We start from the raw sequence: 18,386 nt of genomic DNA, 5'->3' as shown, positions 1-18,386 counted from the left end.
ATCTTGAAAAGCCTCCAATGGACTTTCTTGAAAAGAAAAGTATTATAGGAATCCTTGTCAGTCATCCTTGTAATGAATGAGATGGGCCTTCCCTCTGGGAAAGAATACATATTTGGCTCTGACTGTCCATACCACAAGGCAAGGGTGGTGTCCGAGGCTTACACCTCCAGTTGCAGCCAGTGACGAAGACCACAGAACCGAAGTGCTCCCACTCTTGTTAAACACCCAGCTTCCAGCTGGCACGATACCCAGCACCTGCCCAAAGCTCATTTCAGAACTGCGTATTTGAGAGACAGATTCTGACGGACACACCGCCATCCATTCAACTCACTTCTCCAAGTCCTGTCTGTACACTGACTGGTAAACCATCGAAAAGCTAAGGAAATGGACCTCATTTTTCTAGTCCCTCAAAGAAATACATTTACCAAGTAAAGATAAACGTGTGTCCCATATCCTTATAGAGGGTCTTAAATGGGACTGAAGAATCTTTGGGTAATACTCTGCCTGGAGAATGGAATCACTGTGTTCCTTTCAGAGAGATTTGTCCTTGCATTTAATCCAGGAAGAATACACTATTTCTGACTTAACCATCAGAAAATGGAAGGTGTGTGCACAACATGTTTCTTATCTCATCAGCACTGCTCAGTTGGAAGGCCCCAAACCCTGTATTCGTCTAGCTGCCACGCATCCGCTGTAGTCCATTCTAGTTTAGAAAGGGGTGTGTGGGTGACCAGGAGCAAGAAATACCAACTTTCAAGAGGGATTACCTCCGCAGCAAAGGGAAGATGGGGTCTCTTCAGCTGGGTGGAGGATCCGTAGATGTTTAGGGTATTCTTTATAAACTTTCTATCTTCAATATTCCAAAATAATTTTCTAGTAGAGATGAATGCGTGCTCTAGGTGAAAAAAACTGGCCTGAACGCATGTCCAGAACAGAAAGCACAGGGCTTAGTCGGGGGACAGTGAGTAGGGCACTTGAGCCAGAGCGCAAAGTGGGCACACCAGACAGAGGTGGAAAGGTGCCCCTAATTCCCTGGCTAAGGCACTGGAAATGAGGGAGGAAAGGAGCCGAGCCTCTGAGGAAGGGGAGGGCATGACTATCGGGATGTCTTTGGGAGCCAGAAAGAAGGGAGTGGGGAGAGGCTGCGGGTAGGGAAGCTGATGTGTAGCCCCACCAGCAGACTGGGACAAGACCTTGGACTAAGGTGGGGCACAGCACACGTGAAGAGGACTATGGAGAAGGGAGGGGAGGGGCAGGGATCCCAGGATGACTGGAAGACAAGCAGTGCCACCCAGAGAAGCTAGAGCACCAGGAAGGAAGGAACTGGGGAGGGAGGCAGAGCTGAAGGCCCCCACCTCGGTCCAGGCATCTGGGATGGTGGGTGAAAAGGCAAGGGGTCTCGAGCGGGCAGCAAGGAATGAGAAAGGGGCCAGAAGACAGGTGGCACTCGAAACCAAAGGAAGCCCAGGGATGACCAGGGAATCGCTCTGCCTGTCAGTTGCGGCCAGATGGGGACAGCGTGTGGGAAGGAGCATCGCCAGCAGGCAGTGGAGTTCTTTGCAGCCAGGGAGCAGGGGAAGCCCTGGGGAGGGAGACTGCAGACAAGCCCGCTGTGCCGAGGCCTGGAAGGTGGAAGGAGCGAGATGCCGATCAGACTGGCATCTCCACAGAATCGGTTCCCACCAGGGCTCCCAGTGACCTAATGACCACCCTCTGTGGCCTTTGCTCATTCTTTCTCCCACTGAGCCTTGCAGCATTCTGTCCGTGGTCTGCTCCCTTCCTGAGTCTTTTCTCTTCTATACCGACTTCCACCAAAGCCTTCACTCACATTTTCTACTGCTGAGACTGCCGCTTCTCTTCTATGCTGGCACTCCCCCCGTTTCCCGCCCCCCCACCAAGAATGCTCGTGCTCCCCAGGGTTCTCGCCACAGCCCGCATGTCCTTGTTACATCTTCTTCTCAGGTAATCGCATGGATGTATGCGGTGTTCACCAACACTGATGTTGCTAACAACTTTGTAAGTTTCAGAGTCACGCTTCCAACTGCTTCAGAGACATCTCCACCCAGTGGTTGCATGGTGATCAAGTCCACGTGTTCTGAGAGCCCCAGGGGCTTCTCTCACGCATGTTCCTTCTCCTGTGAGGTTCATTTCAAAGGCAAAGGATCACAGGCATCATTTGCCACCTGAGGTCCTTCCTCCAACTCCCGCCTCCAAAGGGCCACCCTATTCTCCTGAACCTTCCACGCTGTTGCCTCCTCCTGGCGCAACGGTGACCTTGTGAGGCCCGGGATGCTCACCTGGACAGCCGACTTTTCCATTGCTCTCCCTCCCTCCAGTCTCCTTCCATAATCCATCAGACACACTGCAACCTGACATCCCTTCCAGAAACCCACATCCACCAGGTGGTTGTCCACAGAAGGTGGGCGCTGACACGTGACTTGTGAGACTGTTGGGGTGCACCCTTTTTCCAGTATCATCTCCTGCCACCCTGCTCCCCTCCATCTCCAACAGACAACTCAGCTGTTTTACAGTATGTGGTCTTCTCCATATTGTCATACAAGTGATAGGGAAACTCTCTACCTGATGTGCTCCTCCCTCTCTTCCCTCCTGTCCAGGAAATTGTTAGCATTCGTCAAGACTCGGTTCAAATATCACCTCCTCTACAAAGCATGCTATGAGTCATCACACAGTTAATCACCCTCTCCCTCGTAACCTCGTGGCATCATGCAACCAGTGCGGGCTTTGTCATATTACACCCCAATTACTTGTTTTTGAGTTGTTCACCAAGTTCAGTGTTAGTTCACCACGCTGCTTGCTGAAGGTTCCGGAATAAAGGTATGAGCACGTGAACAAAGGGTTACTTTGCTTTTCTCACCCACTATAGCACTTGAACCCAGTGTTCCTGGAAGGGAAGCTGAAGCAGTCTTCCCCATGGTGGTGTACTGATTATAGACTATTATGTGCCTAAAGTGTCCCTGCTGTGGTTACAAGATCGACCCCAAGCCAAATTCCTGAACACCCTCAAGGTCAAAAGGGGACTATGAAATTTCCAAACTCCAGAAGCAAGGTTGGTATTCAAGATGCCACGATTTAGTGGGGCCTACATTGAGGTCAAACCACAGTGACAGGGGCGCCTGAGTGGCCCAGTTGGTTGAGTGCCTGACTCTTGGTTTTTAAATTTTTTTTATTAGTTTTCTTTATTTTTAAGAGGCAGAGAGAGACAGAGCACATGTGGGGGAGGGGCAGAGAGAGAAGGAGACACAGAATCCGAAGTAGGCTCCAGGCTCTGAGCTGTCAGCACAGAGCCTGACACGGGGCCCAAACTCACAAACCATGAGATCATGACCTGAGCCGAAGTCGGACGCTCAACCAACTGAGCCACCCAGGCGCCCCTGACTCTTGGTTTTGAGAGGTCAAAACCTCTCACGGTTCGTGAGTTCCAACCCCTTGTCAGGGTCCATGCTGAGAGTGTGGAGCCTGCTTGGGATTCTCCCCCCGACCCAGGTCTCTGCCCCTCCCCTGCTCATGCTCTCTCTCTTAAAATAAACAAACTTAAAAAAAAAGACACCACAGCAATGAAACCTGTTCCCTCCCGAGTTCACTCACGGAATACATTTTTACTGAGTGCCTACTATCTAGTGGGCACCGTGCTAGCTAGGCACACAGGACCAAGCAGATGCACCATTAGTAAAGGCCACAGACATAGCAGCAAGTAAAGAACACCAGAGTTCCTTCATTCAGCACAGCCCGACTGGGCACCTTCCATGTGCCAGGCCCTAAGCGCAGAGGGGACACGGGGCGATAGACAAGCATCCCTGTCCTCACACAGCCAAGGAACAAGACGAAGCAGTGACATATATAAAATAGGAGGTGGCAGCAAGTGCTCAGGAGAAACAAACACGAAAAGGAAAAAGGAAGTGTTGGCCAGTGAAGGGCTCACAGCAATAAATGCTAACAGAGAGGCATGGGGAAAGGCTACCGAGACACAAAGAGGGAGGGGGTCCCTCACCGTGAGCTGGAGGAGGCTCCGAAGATGGTGTGATTTTTGAGGTGGGTTCTGAAGGACAAACAGCAGCTTCTGAAAAGAGCATCTGGGGACAGTGAGAACAGCACGTGCAATGCATCCACACAGATGCATGGAAGGGCCTTGCGTGTTGGGAGAAGGGAAGGTGGTTTAAGAACAGTATGGGCAGGAGTGGTGTGGACTGAAGCAAGAGAAGTTGCAAGGATTTTTATGCCATATAAAGGACAGCAGATTTTATTCTATGGGCAATAGGGAGCCAACGAGAGTTATAGAATGGAGAAGTAAGCTGGCTGGCCTCGTTCCACGGAGGATCACTGTGCAGGCAGCATGCAGGGGACAGTGGGGGAGGGGGAGGTCATGAAGGAGGGCCACGATGACAATCTAAGGATACAGCCACTGTGCTTCTACCGTCCTTGGGAAGGGGACGGTGCAGGGGTGGGTGGGGCACGAAACTTGCCCTTGACACCTCAACCAAATGGGACAGCTGACTCCCACTGCAGTATTTACATACCTGAAACACACAGGTGTCCGCTTCCAAATGCCCATGAGAGGACAGCTCTTTGCCAAACACACAGTCTGCAGCAGAATCCACAACTGATGCTCTTATTTAGACTTTGAGAAACACTATGAGGACTATGCTTTGAGGCTTCTGCAGAACCACTTACATGGCTTTTTTTATATGGTGTTTTATGCCATTAGCTTCCCACTTTTATACTTGGACTAAATGTTATAGCCAATTAGTCAAAAGGTTTATGTGAAACAGTGGAAGGAGGAAAAAGTTAGTAGCTGGTGTCAAATGGGCATTTTGTACACCCATTCGGTGCTAATCCCCACCTCTTAAGATGCTGTATAAGAACAAAATAAAGCTTGCTAAGTGCTCTCCCAATTATAAAAGTGATACATGCTCACTCCAAGTGGAAGGGACAAAACAAAGCATGTATAATTCCACTCCCCAGATACCCCAAGTACTAAGACGTTTGCTATATTTCCTTCTGGCCTCTTGTCTACGGATAGTTTATGCAGTTGAGATCATACAATCCTGTCACGGCACCCCAGTTTAAAAAATCTCCCCACTTGGAGCGCCTGGATGGCTTAGTTGGTTGAGCATCCGACTCTTGGTTTCTGCCTGGGTCATGATCTCACAGTTTGTGAGTTCAAGCCCCTCATCGGGCTCTGCATGACAGTACCAAGCCTGCTTGGGATTCTCTCTCTCCCCACTCCTGTTTTGGCCCTCCCATGCTCTCTCTCAAAATTAAAGACAAAATTAAAAAAAAAAATTTCCCCAGTTCATCATCAGTGATAGCATGAAATGGAACTGGGCACGCGTGGCAGCCCAACGAGCCAAGACTCTTAGAGGGGAAAGGCACCGTAACACTTGCTTTAATTCTCATTTTTGACAACTCTTGCATATATCAGCATAAAATCTCTCAATCTGTCCCAATTTGCCCCTTGGGAGCTGTACAGAATGAGTCTGATCCCTGCTCCACAGAAGGCACTCCAAACACTCCAAGGTAGCTCTGTCATGCCTCCCTTCGGTCTTCAGAGGAAACATCAACGCTTATTTTAATCATCGCTCATACTACAGCCTCTTCACAAGCCTTGTTCCCTTTGTCTGAACCCTTGCTGGTTTGCCAATGTCCCTCTCAAAACATGGCACCTGGATCTGAACACGACACTTCAGATGGGACTGCAGTCTCATTTTGCTATTATATTATAGTTTTGTTAGTTTAGCCTACAGGTATATTAACTTTTTAATCAATCATGCCCAATTGCTGGATCAAATAAGCTTGAGCCACTATTAAGACAGACCTCCTCCACCCTTTATTGGTACAACCGGTTTGTATGAAGTAAATGTTACCTATGTTAAACTTTATATTATTAGTTTCACTCCCAAATCCTGGTTGATTAAGACCATTTCAAATCGCACCTGTGTAGTCTAGCACATTGGCTGGTTTGCTGTTTTTCACATGTTGGACACATGTGCTTTCTGGGTGTTCAATTGTACTGCATTAGAAACGCTGCAGAGGAAGGGCCCTGCACAGCAAGACATTAGAGACCACCCTTCTTGGATGGCTATGAGCCTTTAACACCAGTGTATAACCTCACCTAAGTGTACCACCACCATTCAGCCCATGTTTCTTAGTCAGCATCAGTCATATGCCTTGATTCAATCAAGATAATGCATCAATAACACAGTCCTGAAGAAATTATAGGGTAAAAACAATGAAACACAAGCTAGACTCCTCCAAACAGTCTCACCATCTCCTGTGTATAAACCACTGTTAGGCTATTCTTCCATGTACCCTGGACCAACCGATCTATCTATCTATCTATCTATCTATCTATTTATTCCCCCCTTGGTCCACCCCCAAAATACAGCTGCCCCTTCAGGCTGGCCTAGACAACAACCTATCTACTGTAAGTCCTTCTGTGTCAGCCACAACAGCTATACTCTTCCCTTCCCTTCTAGAGCACCTCGTCTCTATTTCATTGTTCCATCAGCAGAACGTTCCTTGAAACGCTATGGCAAACATTTCATCTTAGAATGAAAAGATAGAACAGCACTAAGCCATACCATAGGCATCCTAGTTCTAAACTGCTACCTGGTACTTTGTAATTGAACACTAGGAAAGTTCTAGAGTAGAGACTCACATCAGCATCCTTCTCTGTAAAGTTTTAAAAATAACAGCCACACCTGAACTACAGATATGGACATTCTGATGCAGGACATCCAGGACATCTGTGGTGTCTGTTAAACAGCACAAGTGGTTCTCATCTGTGCTTCTGGTCAAGAACCACGGTTCTATATTAACCAACTTCTCCAGGCTAGCAAATGGGTCCAGTTACCAACCCCTCCCCAGTATTTCCCAGGATAAAAACTTCTTTTTAAATTCACTCTATTCCTACATATACAGGTGTTAGTGTTAAATGAGCTTTGCGTAAGCCAAAAATTAAGAGCTGAGAAGCAAATGCATTCCCATGTTAATCTGGTCCACAGTCAGTCTTGCAAGGTAGAAGAGAGAAAGTTTAGCATTATCTTTAACAGTTAGGGTCATCTTTATGGTCTTAGATTCTACTTACCGTTTCCAAACTTCTTAAATAAAGACGATAATTTGTGATGTAAACTCTTCCCTTAATGGGGCCATTGAAAGGACATATGTAAATAACTTCTTTGTCTATTAAGATAAAAAAAGTACCCTAAAATAATGGAAATATATACCAAAATACACAACAAATGGCACTAATTTAATATAAACTATTTGGCTAAGAATAACTACAATAAAAAAAAAAAAGATCACCAGAAAAGTCGAAAGCAAGCACCAGCAATGTTTCCACATTACCGTGCTAGGTCAAGAGGGGCCACACGTCACGTCCAGGCACCAGCTTTGCTCCCCTGAGCTTGACCAAAATGCTGTCACCAGCTTGGGCAAGGTGGTAAAAGCTGGAGAGCAGAAGTGAAGGAGGGTACAGCCACTGCTCCCCCCAGGTGGCTATAAAGGTAACTACGGAGCTACTTCAACCAGAAGATGGCAACTCATGGAGGAGGACAGTCTCATGGCCTAACCACCAGACAGGATTTGCCGTTTGCCAGCCTCTAATCACACCGACATCATGACGTTTTTAATAAATGAATGTCAGTGGTTGAAATATTTCTATAGTCTATTCTTTCTAATAGTCCAGAGAAGAGTGTTAAGCTTGATTCACTTCAATTATTTAAGTGTTAAAAAAACAGATGGCCAAAAGAATAGTACATCTTTAGTAGACTCAAACATAAGGGGAGACTAAATCAGGAGAGTAAATTTATTATAATAAAAATATCCTTCTGTTATCTTTCAAGGGTGTCCTTGAATGTGGTACTGGGTTTTAATTTTTTTTTTTTTTAACTACTTTGAAATCCCTTTCTCCACGGGTACTAAATGAAAAATACCCAGTAAGGCTACTTCATGCTAATTCAATAAATTACTACCTCGGTTAAGCGTCTGACTGATACAGAGCACAAAAAGCTCATAGAGGAAGACCGCCCAAAGTAAGCTATCCTCTCTGCTCTTATCCAGAAATTGGGATGGACACATGCCACTGGTTTTCTTTTCAAGACTAGGATTATGTGTGCAAGTCTGTGGACGTGGAATAGTTTCTCATGGTGCTCGGCTAACCAATTCACAAAGGGACCATATCTTATGACATTAATCTAATCAATACCATATTTTAGCCATTTAACCTAAACAACCCAGATCTTAGTTAACAAACCAAAGGGTTCCCTGAAACAATGGTAACTGTATCACCACCAAATATGTGGTGATCTGAGGTGAGGGAGGGTATTGACCCCAATACAAAATGTGAATGCCCACAACATCAGCATTTGGCTTAGAAGCTGTCACATGCTTCTGTATTCTTAAGCCAGAATGATCTGGTCCTTCCAAAGTAAATCCCTTCCCCTTAATATGAATTTATCATGAAAAAAATAAGTAAACAATCAAAATATTGTATCAACATTACTACAAATGTACTACTACATTACTACAAATGTTTTCAGACAAATGAAAGATATTTTAAACCAATATGGTCTCCTATATTTCAAAGGAAGACTACTTAGATGTTAAGTCTTTAGGTTGATCATTTTAAAAAGCACACATCATAGGCTGGAAAAATTTAGTATTACTTTGTTCTTACAACCTCAAACCATGAGAGCTTAGGGCTCCAACAAGGACGTTCAAGAGATAATCCACTTTTCTAAAATAATTCTCAGTCTTGGGTACAGAGGGGAAAATATCACTATCCTGGACCACACGAAACTCTTGAAGGAACTCTTTGATCAAGAAACTAATGCAGAGGGTCTTTATGTTAACACTTTCAAACAAAGCTAGCCTATTTATCTCAATGTGACTTCTAAAAGAGAAGGAGGGACTGAAGCCACCTGACCCTGCTGGGACGCTCATCACACTATGTGAATCCTAAATTCATAGGGCCCTTACCAGTGATGCGAGTTTCTCCTGGAAGTCGAGGAACAGTCTCACTGAGGTCTCGATTAACTCCATCCCTAGAAGTCTGGAAATGAAACAGGGGCATCAGAAGAAATGACATTATATTTGCACAGGTTTTTAAGCAACCTGGAACACAACCAACCAAAAACATACTTTTTAAAAAGAAAAAAATTACAGTGATGTTTACCATTATTTAGATGATTAAATATTTAAAATTTTTTAAAAAGCTGCCAAAGTGTGTCTATAGAGTATGCTTGATATTGGGGCACCTGGGTGGCTCAGTCAGTCGAGTGTCTGACTTTGGCTCAGGTCATGATCTCATCGTCCATGGGTTCGAGCCCCGCATTGGGCTCTGCACGGACAGCTCAGAGCCTGGAGCCTGTTTCGGATTCTGTGTCTCCCTCTCTCTCCATCCCTCCCCATTTGTGCTTTGTCTCTCTCGCTCTCTCTCAAAAATAAATAAACATTAAAAATTTTTAAAAAAAGAATATGCTTGATATTGACTTTTTATCACTTTCCTGAATGCTGTTAACTGTAAAGCACTTGGACCCAGTATTTAAAAATTAATACTGAAAAGTGTGCTAATGTTATTTACAGACTAAAAGTTAACACAGCTAATGAATATTGATGGCAAGCTGCGTGTGTGTATGTAACTGGGTTCCCCTTTCTCTGCATCCTCGCCAACATCTGTTGTTGAGACTTAAACTATGAATTGAACTTGAGCAGTTTAGCCACCCACAGTCGACCCCAACCTTACTGAGCTGTCCACGCCAATCAATGCCAAGGATGCGCTGCCTATGTCCACATCCTTAACATCTATTCAGGCACAAGACTTTTTCAGCATGACTTTCCATGTGTAAAGTTAGTAATACTTCTCTCAAAGGGTTTTTGAGATGAGGTGACACAAAATGCACAAGGCACCATTTGGTGACTTATCGAGGGCTGTGCAGATGTGAAGTATTATGAAATAAGGGGAGTGTCAGTTGTGTATTTAGGTCAGATACAAGCTGTCAAAGTTAGGTGCTCTGCTGGATTTTTGATGGTTTTATCATTTTTATTCAGGCACAATGTGAAAATTCCTAGCCAATTTTCCACGTGTTAGTGCTTGTAAGCTAAGCATTTTAACTAGGAGGGCAAGACAGATTGCTCCCAGCCAGGAATGCCTTCCCCAATGGGGAGCAAACCTGCACAACTTACACTAATGATAAGACCAGAAAGAGATCATCAACACCCTTTAATGCTGCCTCTCACTAACTAAACACAGGTGTAACAAGCATTGATATTCATTATACCCTTTAAAGACCAGAGTTCTGGGCTAGGTGAAGAAAGTAGAAGTCAACCACAAAATTAGGGAAACACATGTTTGATTAACACAGGATAACATGGGATTAACATGGGATACACTATTAGAGTCACATTCCACATGGACTTACAATTAGCTTCATGAAGTAACTCTTGTGCTTAGAACAGCTTCTTGTACCATAACGATACCAAAACACAATAAAAACTTATATAATCTTGAGGATGAAAAAGGTCCTTGTAAACATGACACCCAAAGCAGAAAATATGAAATACAAAAGACGGAGGGATGTGATTACACACAAAAAAATGTAAACCTCTGTATTTCAAAATCAAAATGCCACAAATATAATCACAAGCCAATAATAAGCTAGGAAAAAGACTTGTATATTATAAAGAACTGATTATCACAATATGTAAAGAACACTTATGAATCAATAGAAAAGTATCCCTCAAACACCCGAAAAAGCAAACAGGCAAAGGACACGAGCAGCCACTTCAAAAAAGAAAAGCAAATGGACAATAAACACTTTTTTTTTTTTTTTTAAAAAAAGGTCACCCTCATTAGTATTCAGGGAGCTACAAATTCAAAGACACTAGTTGGCTTCCTTCTGATCGCTTCAGCACCCAGTACACTGCCGGCGGGGGTGTAAATCAACGTTTCAGCTGGAGAATTGGTAAATGTATCAAAAGCTTCAAAAAGCCATGAGTAAAGCTTATTTTAAATTCAACCCTTCCTTTCAATATAGGTTTCAAAATCTCTCTCTAATGACATAATTTTCTCCTTGATACTTTGAACATTTTTTTCTTAATGCTGTATTTGTTTCGGTCATACAACCATTTTATCATAATTAGAAAATAAGGCCAATATTTAGGAAGGTGTAACAGCCTGCTCGAGTTCCACGAAAGGATTTACAAATGCAAAACTTAACATGTAAACGGCATTCTGTCTTTTCTGGAACAAGGTAGGATAGCATATGAAACCACATATATTGAAGAATTCACACTATGTGAATGAATAATGAAATTAATAATTCAATAAGCCTGAAATGACCACCTAGTATGCAAATATAAGAAGAGAAATGCAGAAAAAGAGGCACAAATAAAGCTGAAAACACAACTTACCCTCTTAATAGACTCATTCTCCAAGGAGTGTGAATTATATTTAGAAGTTGGTGCAGAAGCCATTCTGGAAACTCTAACAACAACAAAAAAGACAACATTCAATATCAACTGAATTTGTATGCAATGTCCAACAATAAGGCACCTATGATTGGAGTATTGCAACTGAAAACCAAAGGACTCTGCTCTCCAGGCCCCATTTCCATAGCAGTCTCCCCAATGGGAACGAGACACACGAGGGACTAAGCACAGCACAGGTCACGTGGAAGAGCTCCAACAAAGGTACAGGGAGCTGGGGAAGAAAAGGGCAGCTAAGTGTACTTGGGGGAGCACAGTGGGAGACATTACACATACTCCCAGAATTGTTATCCATAGCATTCAAATTGTCATCTCAAAAAAACACCATGTTTAGTAATCGTGCAACAGGCCTCAAATCTCTACACTTCTTAATTTTTACAGATAATTTAGAAGCAGCCAAGCAGAGTAGTAAAAAAGGTAGACAACTGAACCCTCACACTTATTTCGCCTTTAAAAATTCTGTCTTCTCCAAATTGAGGCAATTTAAAGTGGCATGGATTTGATGGAAATCAAATTAGCGACATTTGATTTGATCAGTGTTTTCTAGGGAAAGTTTATACTTCATTTAAATAATGCATATTCATCACAATTCAGATTTAAATGAAAGCATCGTATTCAGAACACACAATATCGTTTTAATGCGAGGATTTAGATTTGTGAAGACTACAGCCACAGTAGGAAACTAAGCAATGCTTTAGTTATTTTCCTTCTCAAAGTGAATGACACAGAGAGATACACATGAAGTCACTGGGAGGTGAACCACATCAACTAGGGGGCTGCAGATATTTATGGGATCTTTTTGTGAGGCTCATTAAAAAAGCAACCACTCACTAACAAAACCTGGCACGGCGAGTATTAACACACCTTGGCACAAAACCTAGTGATGTGGTAGCTGCACAGTGCTGGTTACGGTCAAGAAGCAAGGACCAAGAGAGGTGACAAAGATGCAGGTAAGGGTAACCACCAGGATAAAGATGCAGGAATGGCTACGTGAGGACAATCATCCAAGATTACGACTGCCAGGCTTCCCCCACTGGAGTTCAGGCCACCAGAGGCAAGGATGGGGTCCATCTGGGTCATGGCTGCATCCTGGCACACACTTGGCACTCCTATTTGGTCAATGAGTGATTATGTACAAAATACACAATATTGTGAAACATCATAATGGGGTGAGCTTGTTTACTGGTTTACCAAATCCTACAACGGTGGAACTACAGAACTACCCTGAGGCTTGAAAGTAATTACGGCAAAATAAAATGCTTCTTTATAAACTTAAACCTGAAAGTATTAAGAGGTAGCACAATCTAAAATTAGAAATAGCTTTTTAGAAAGATCAATGTGTAATTCTGAAATGAGTGAAATGCAGATAAAACAGTTAAGAAAAAAATAGCTTTGAAAGACCTAACCTCAAGTTCAAATCCAGGCAAAATAACTCATTATCTCAGAGAAGCAGAATGGATGAGATAGACTAGCAAGAGCAAGTCAGACATTTTTCTGCCCTGAAATTATTCTACGCACTAAACAAGATTATGTACTTGGGGGATTTTCTCCAGTTAGATATAAAATTACTTTTTAATAATCAGATACTGTAATATTTAAAATACTAATATAGGTCAATGTTTTCAAATAAAGTTAAATTATTACTGTCAATATAAGAAATTTAAAATGCTGGGTTACACAGTCAATTCAGTCTTCACTTTCCTGTTCATGTTTGTAAGTCATAAAAGAAAAGAGGAGTATTCCTATTTTATTCAGTCCTCATTAAAAAAAAAAAACAAACTTCAATTTAAAATGAAGTAGGGGTGCCTGGGTGGCTCAGTCGGTTGGGCGTCTGACTTCAGCTCAGGTCATGATCTCGCAGTCCAGGAGTTCGAGCCCCACATCGGGCTCTGTGCTGACAGCTCAGAGCCTGGAGCCTGCTTCCGATTCTGTGTCTCCCTCTGTCTCTGCCCCTCCCCCACTCACGCTCTGTCTCACTCTCTCTCTCAAAAATAAATAAACATTAAAAAAAATTTTTTTTAATGAAGTAAATACAGGGGTGCCTGGGTGGTTCAATCGGTTGAGCATCCATCTGACTTTGGCTCGGGTCATTATCTAGAGGTTCATGAATTCAAGCCCTACATCTGGCTCACCGATTCAGATCCCCTGTCCTTCCCTCCCCTCCGTTCTCTGCCCCTCCCTAACTCATGCGCGTGTGTGCGTACTCTCTCTTTCAAAAATAAACATTTAAAAAATAAATAAAAATAAAATGGATTAAATACAACAGAGGAAAATTTCCTCCTCGTTTCTAACTATCTTATTGAGATACAACAACTCACTACATGACTCACCCCTTTCAAGCGTACAACCAAGTGGCTGCTTGGTTTTTAGTATATCTGGAATTGCGCAGCCATCACCACCACCAACTCTAGAACATTCTCATCACAGAGAAACTCTGTATCCATTAGTCATGTATCACTCCCCATTCCCCCTGCCCCTAAGCTACCACAAACCTGCTTTCTAGCTCTATAGATATGCCCATTTAGGACATTTTTTGTAAGGAATCAAATACAGTTCGTCCTTAAACAACACAGGTTTGAAGAGTGCGGGTCCACTCACACACGGATTTTTCAGTCAAGTGAGTACTGTAAATGTATTTTCTCTTATGACTCCCTTAATATTTTCTCTAGCTTACTTTATTGCAAGAATACAGTATATATAATATACAACATACAAAATATGTTAATCAACTTTATGTTATCAATAAGGCTTCCAAATTAACAGTAGGGTAGCAGTAGTTAAGCTTTTGCATAGTCAAAACCCATATGTGGCTTTTTAAATGCATGGGGGGGTTGATACCCATAACCCCCAAGTTGTTCAAGAGTCAACTGTAATACGTCTAAAGTCATTTTTAGAGTTACACAGAAACTACTACTATTAAAAGCTGGATCAAGCACAAATCTGAGAAATCCAATGGTCCAAGTAACATGGGTCAGTTCCATGAGGTTCGCTTTAAAATCTCATCAGTGAACCTCTCTGTTGAATGGTTCCAATTGATCCCTGAAATGCAGAGAAGCTGGAACAGCACGATGTTGGAGAGCACAGTTATTGGAGCCAACTCCATTCAAATCCTGATTCTGCAACTCACTGACGTGGGGCGGGTTACTTAACTTCTCAGGACTTTGGCTGCTATGATCTCTATTTTTTTTTTTTTTTGCAGCATAGATGGGCAAAATGAATGAACGAATACATACAACAGGCTCAGAAGAATGTTCTAGTATATACATTAACAAATTATTACCATTTTTTCAATTATGAAAGGATACTTCTTGAATGCTGACATCACAAAAAAGTATGCTACAAATTAGTCCTGACCCTGTAAATACTAGCTAGAAAGTTAACTAACACAGGGATAATGCATGGCCGGCGGTGACCTAGTTATTTATAAAGCTTTTCTTTAAAAAGTACATGAAAATACCCTTTTGGTTATATTTTGTCCCAGACACCTAAAGATTGAGTTTCACTCCTTTTTATTAAAAAAAAAAAAAAAAAAAAAACATTAAATTTGGGCTACCCTGGCTTTAAAGTAAAAAATGAAGCTTAATCCCTGTATCTATTTACATCTATATCTACACACACACACACACACACACACACACACACACACACACACACTCTACAGGAATCTAACCAGAGGTGGGCATCTCTCACTTTTGATCCTGAAAACAACTTTTGTCATACATTCAGCCCAATCCTCTCTGAGGACAGAGAAGATGTCCAGAAGAGCCTCGAGGGCGTGTGTCAGTGGCAGGACCTAGGCCTCTGGACTAACACTGCAGTGTCCTTTCCACTCAGAGAAAAGCGCTTCTAAGTGGTCCCTATTTTGAAAGAAACCAGGTTGGGTGTCACCGGTGCCAATCTCAGCAGAAAAGGAGTTTGAGACTAAGAAGTAGTTAAGACTCAACTCATCTAGGCAAGCAATCTGGGGCCCCCTAACCCCTTCACATAAAGCTACATAAAGGAGGCATTATTTAATACATCAAATGTAAAAGTCACAACACGGCCTTAACTGAGTCCCTCTTCACAAATTCAAGACAACTAAACTCATGGTGTCACTCTCTCCGTCCCCCTACCCTGTCTCTCTCACCTCTCTTCCCCCTCTCCGCCTGTCTCCCCCTCTTCTCTGCCTCTATCAGTCTATTCTCCCTACCACTTACCACCTTTCACATAATCTGTTGTTGGTGTCTGCCTTCCCCCACGAGAATACAAGCCACCCCTATAAATGACCTGGGCAATAAAGACTTAGCCAAAGAACCGAACCGTCATTCACCCAATATTCCATTTAAGCCAGAAATCGACACAAACTTAAGAAAACGGTAGAACCAACGGTTGGCTCATCAGGATATTCAAGGCGGATGACTCTGGGCAGTGGAAGGGCAACATTAACTTATGCTGCTCTGAAGCAGCTTGCACCACAAAGAACTGGAGCCCTACCAGCCCATGCTAGACACTTTTCCTGTGAGACATACTTCCAATTCAGGTACAGAAACCTCTTCCACCAGACCCTGCTTCCAGACTAAGGATCTGCTGCCCTCTCTGTTGCATATGAAAAACAGGATTCCACAAATAAATAGATTCCACAAATAAATATTCCACAAATAAATAAATAGATTTTTTTAAAAATCTAAAAACAGGGGCGCCTGGGAGGCTCAGTTGGTTAAGCGTCCGACTTCAGCTCAGGCTGAACTCATGATCTCACAGCTCATGAGTCTGAGCCCTGCATCGGGCTCTGTGCTGACAGCTCAGAGCCCGGAGCCTGCTTTGGATTCTGTCTCTCCCTCTCTCTCTGCCCCTCCCCCACTCACACTCTGGCTCTGTCTCTCTCCTCCAAAAATAAACAAACATTAAAAAAATCTAACAGAATTAGAAAATAGTTTTGACCTCCACCTCACAGGGCCTTTGCAAGCAAAATCTAAACTCCAAGAGGAGTTCTAACTCCCATGGTCACGTGATTGGAGATCAATGGCCCTCAATTAGTGGTCCATGCAAACTTTCCATGTACAGTGACAAAGTGCATACGGGCCTTCTCTTTGGATTTTACTCAATGTGCTTTCGTACTCTGTGTTGACGTGTAAATGAAGTGTAAAGATAGTCTTTCTCTGGAGGCTCCTTGAAAGCTGTGGAAAGCTACCCAGTCTGAAAACCCACTTCTAAAGCCTGCCAGTGAGCAAGAAGCTGTGCGTAAGCAGCCTCTGGGTCCAGAATTCCAAGTCTTTCTGAAGGCACTCTCTTTACTTGGAAGTCTGCTTTGGAAAAAAAGGCCAAATACTTAGGGCAGTGGTGCTCAATACCACTAGATCCAATCCTCTCTTTGTTATTAAAGCAAATTCCTGCAAAGGCCCTTTGCTAGCCTGAAATGAAAATCATAGATACTACCAATCTAAACACAATTTCAAAAAATAATCAATATAGTGCCTCAACTTCAGTGTAAAGGAGAAACAAAAGGACAGTGATTTATAATAATGTATTTTTCTTTTAAAAATTTTGTTAAATAATGTATTTTTCAACACATTACACTGAAAATAAAAACACCCCCCCATTTCCAATTTGACCTCTAGAGGGAGTGTCACCCCCAATGAGAACCACTCAAGCATTCCATTAGGTACCCGGAGTGCCTGTAAACACAGGATTTACTAAATTAACTTCTTCTGATTTTTGCATTGAAGTTCCTCTCACTGTAGACCACCTAGGAGGCAAGAAAATAAAAATGATGCCTTGAGAAACCACTCTGTACAAAAGAGAAATGTTTGTATCCTAGCCAATTTGAGACCAGGTACACCATCAATTCAAGTTCCATATGTGCTCAACCCACAGGGAAACAAATGATGGTCCGTAAAACTAGGAGTTTCATTTTTATACATCTTCCTTTGCACAGGGGTTGGCAAACTTTTTCTACAAAGGGACAGACAGTAAATATTTTAGGCTTTGTGGGCAATACGGACTCTGTTGCAGCTACTAAACTGTGTGTTGTAGCACTAAAACAGCAAAAGGCAGGTTCGCCTCACTGGCAAAGTCAGTAGAGCATGCGACTCTTGATCTGGAGGCGTGAGTTCAAGCCCGACGTTGGGTGTTGAGGTTACTTAAAAAAAAAAAAAAAAAAACAAACAGTAAAAGTCTATACAGAAATGAACGGGTGTGCCTGTATTCCAGTAAGATTTTATTTACAAAAACAAGCTGTCACCCTTCTGCCTTAAACTATTAAAATAAATGATTTCCAAACGAACTTTCTTCACCCCAATGACAATCATGTCCTTTTAAGCTAAAATAGAAGCTGTTACTCCCAATTTGTAGCTTATACCTTATAAAAATGCACTATGACCAGCTGCAAAACCGGGTGCTACAGTTGAAAAAAAGGGGTTCTGTACTCAGACCAGCTTGTGTTTCAAACCCCAATGTTGTCACTTGATTAATAATAACAGCTCTGCACTGTTGGACAAACTACAGTTCCCAGTCTGTGAAATGGGCATGATACTACCACAGCAGATGGCAAAACAGAGGCACTCAAATACCAAGTTCCTCCTCCTACAGAGATGCTTTGATGAACTCTAAGTCATTCCGCAAGCTGGTGCTAATACACTTGGCTGGATTTTCCATAAAATATATGATGTCTAACACTGCCTATGCACTCTGCATACACACCTTGTAAGATGACCCATCTCATCTTGGCAAGGCTCTGAATAGCCTTAAAGCATGCATACTTACATTAAAAGAGAGAGAGAGACAAAACCAAAACACTGGACTCCTGGCCCAGGTTAACTTTCCACAGGATCCCTAACATGGGGACCTTGCCTCATCACCTTCTATTCTGGATCAAGGATGTAGAAATATGCTAGATGTTTCTA

General features: G+C 42.9%; 1 protein-coding gene across 3 annotated transcripts in view; it reads right to left on the bottom strand.

Annotated features, from left to right (window-relative positions):
* The window catches only part of MTM1 (myotubularin 1), a 98,090-nt gene that overhangs the window by 63,040 nt on the left and 16,664 nt on the right, over positions 1 to 18,386 (bottom strand). Inside the window, exons 1-4 of one of the 3 annotated variants that reach the window (XM_045473048.1) lie at positions 17,151 to 17,208; positions 11,431 to 11,503; positions 8,998 to 9,070; positions 7,106 to 7,200 (exon numbers count right to left, since the gene is read on the bottom strand). In XM_045473048.1, the coding sequence (XP_045329004.1) occupies positions 7,106 to 7,200; positions 8,998 to 9,070; positions 11,431 to 11,493 (231 nt within the window). In that variant the 5' untranslated portion in view covers positions 11,494 to 11,503; positions 17,151 to 17,208. Of the gene's footprint in view, positions 1 to 7,105; positions 7,201 to 8,997; positions 9,071 to 11,430; positions 11,504 to 17,150; positions 17,209 to 18,386 lie in introns of those variants that run through there. The other 2 variants (XM_045473047.1, XM_045473049.1) reach the window with 2 other exon arrangements.

This window comes from Leopardus geoffroyi, chromosome X (genome assembly GCF_018350155.1).
Source record: "Leopardus geoffroyi isolate Oge1 chromosome X, O.geoffroyi_Oge1_pat1.0, whole genome shotgun sequence".
Taxonomy (NCBI): domain Eukaryota; kingdom Metazoa; phylum Chordata; class Mammalia; order Carnivora; family Felidae; genus Leopardus; species Leopardus geoffroyi.
Note: the sequence above shows the minus strand (reverse complement) of the source record. Positions and strands in the feature narration are given on the sequence as shown.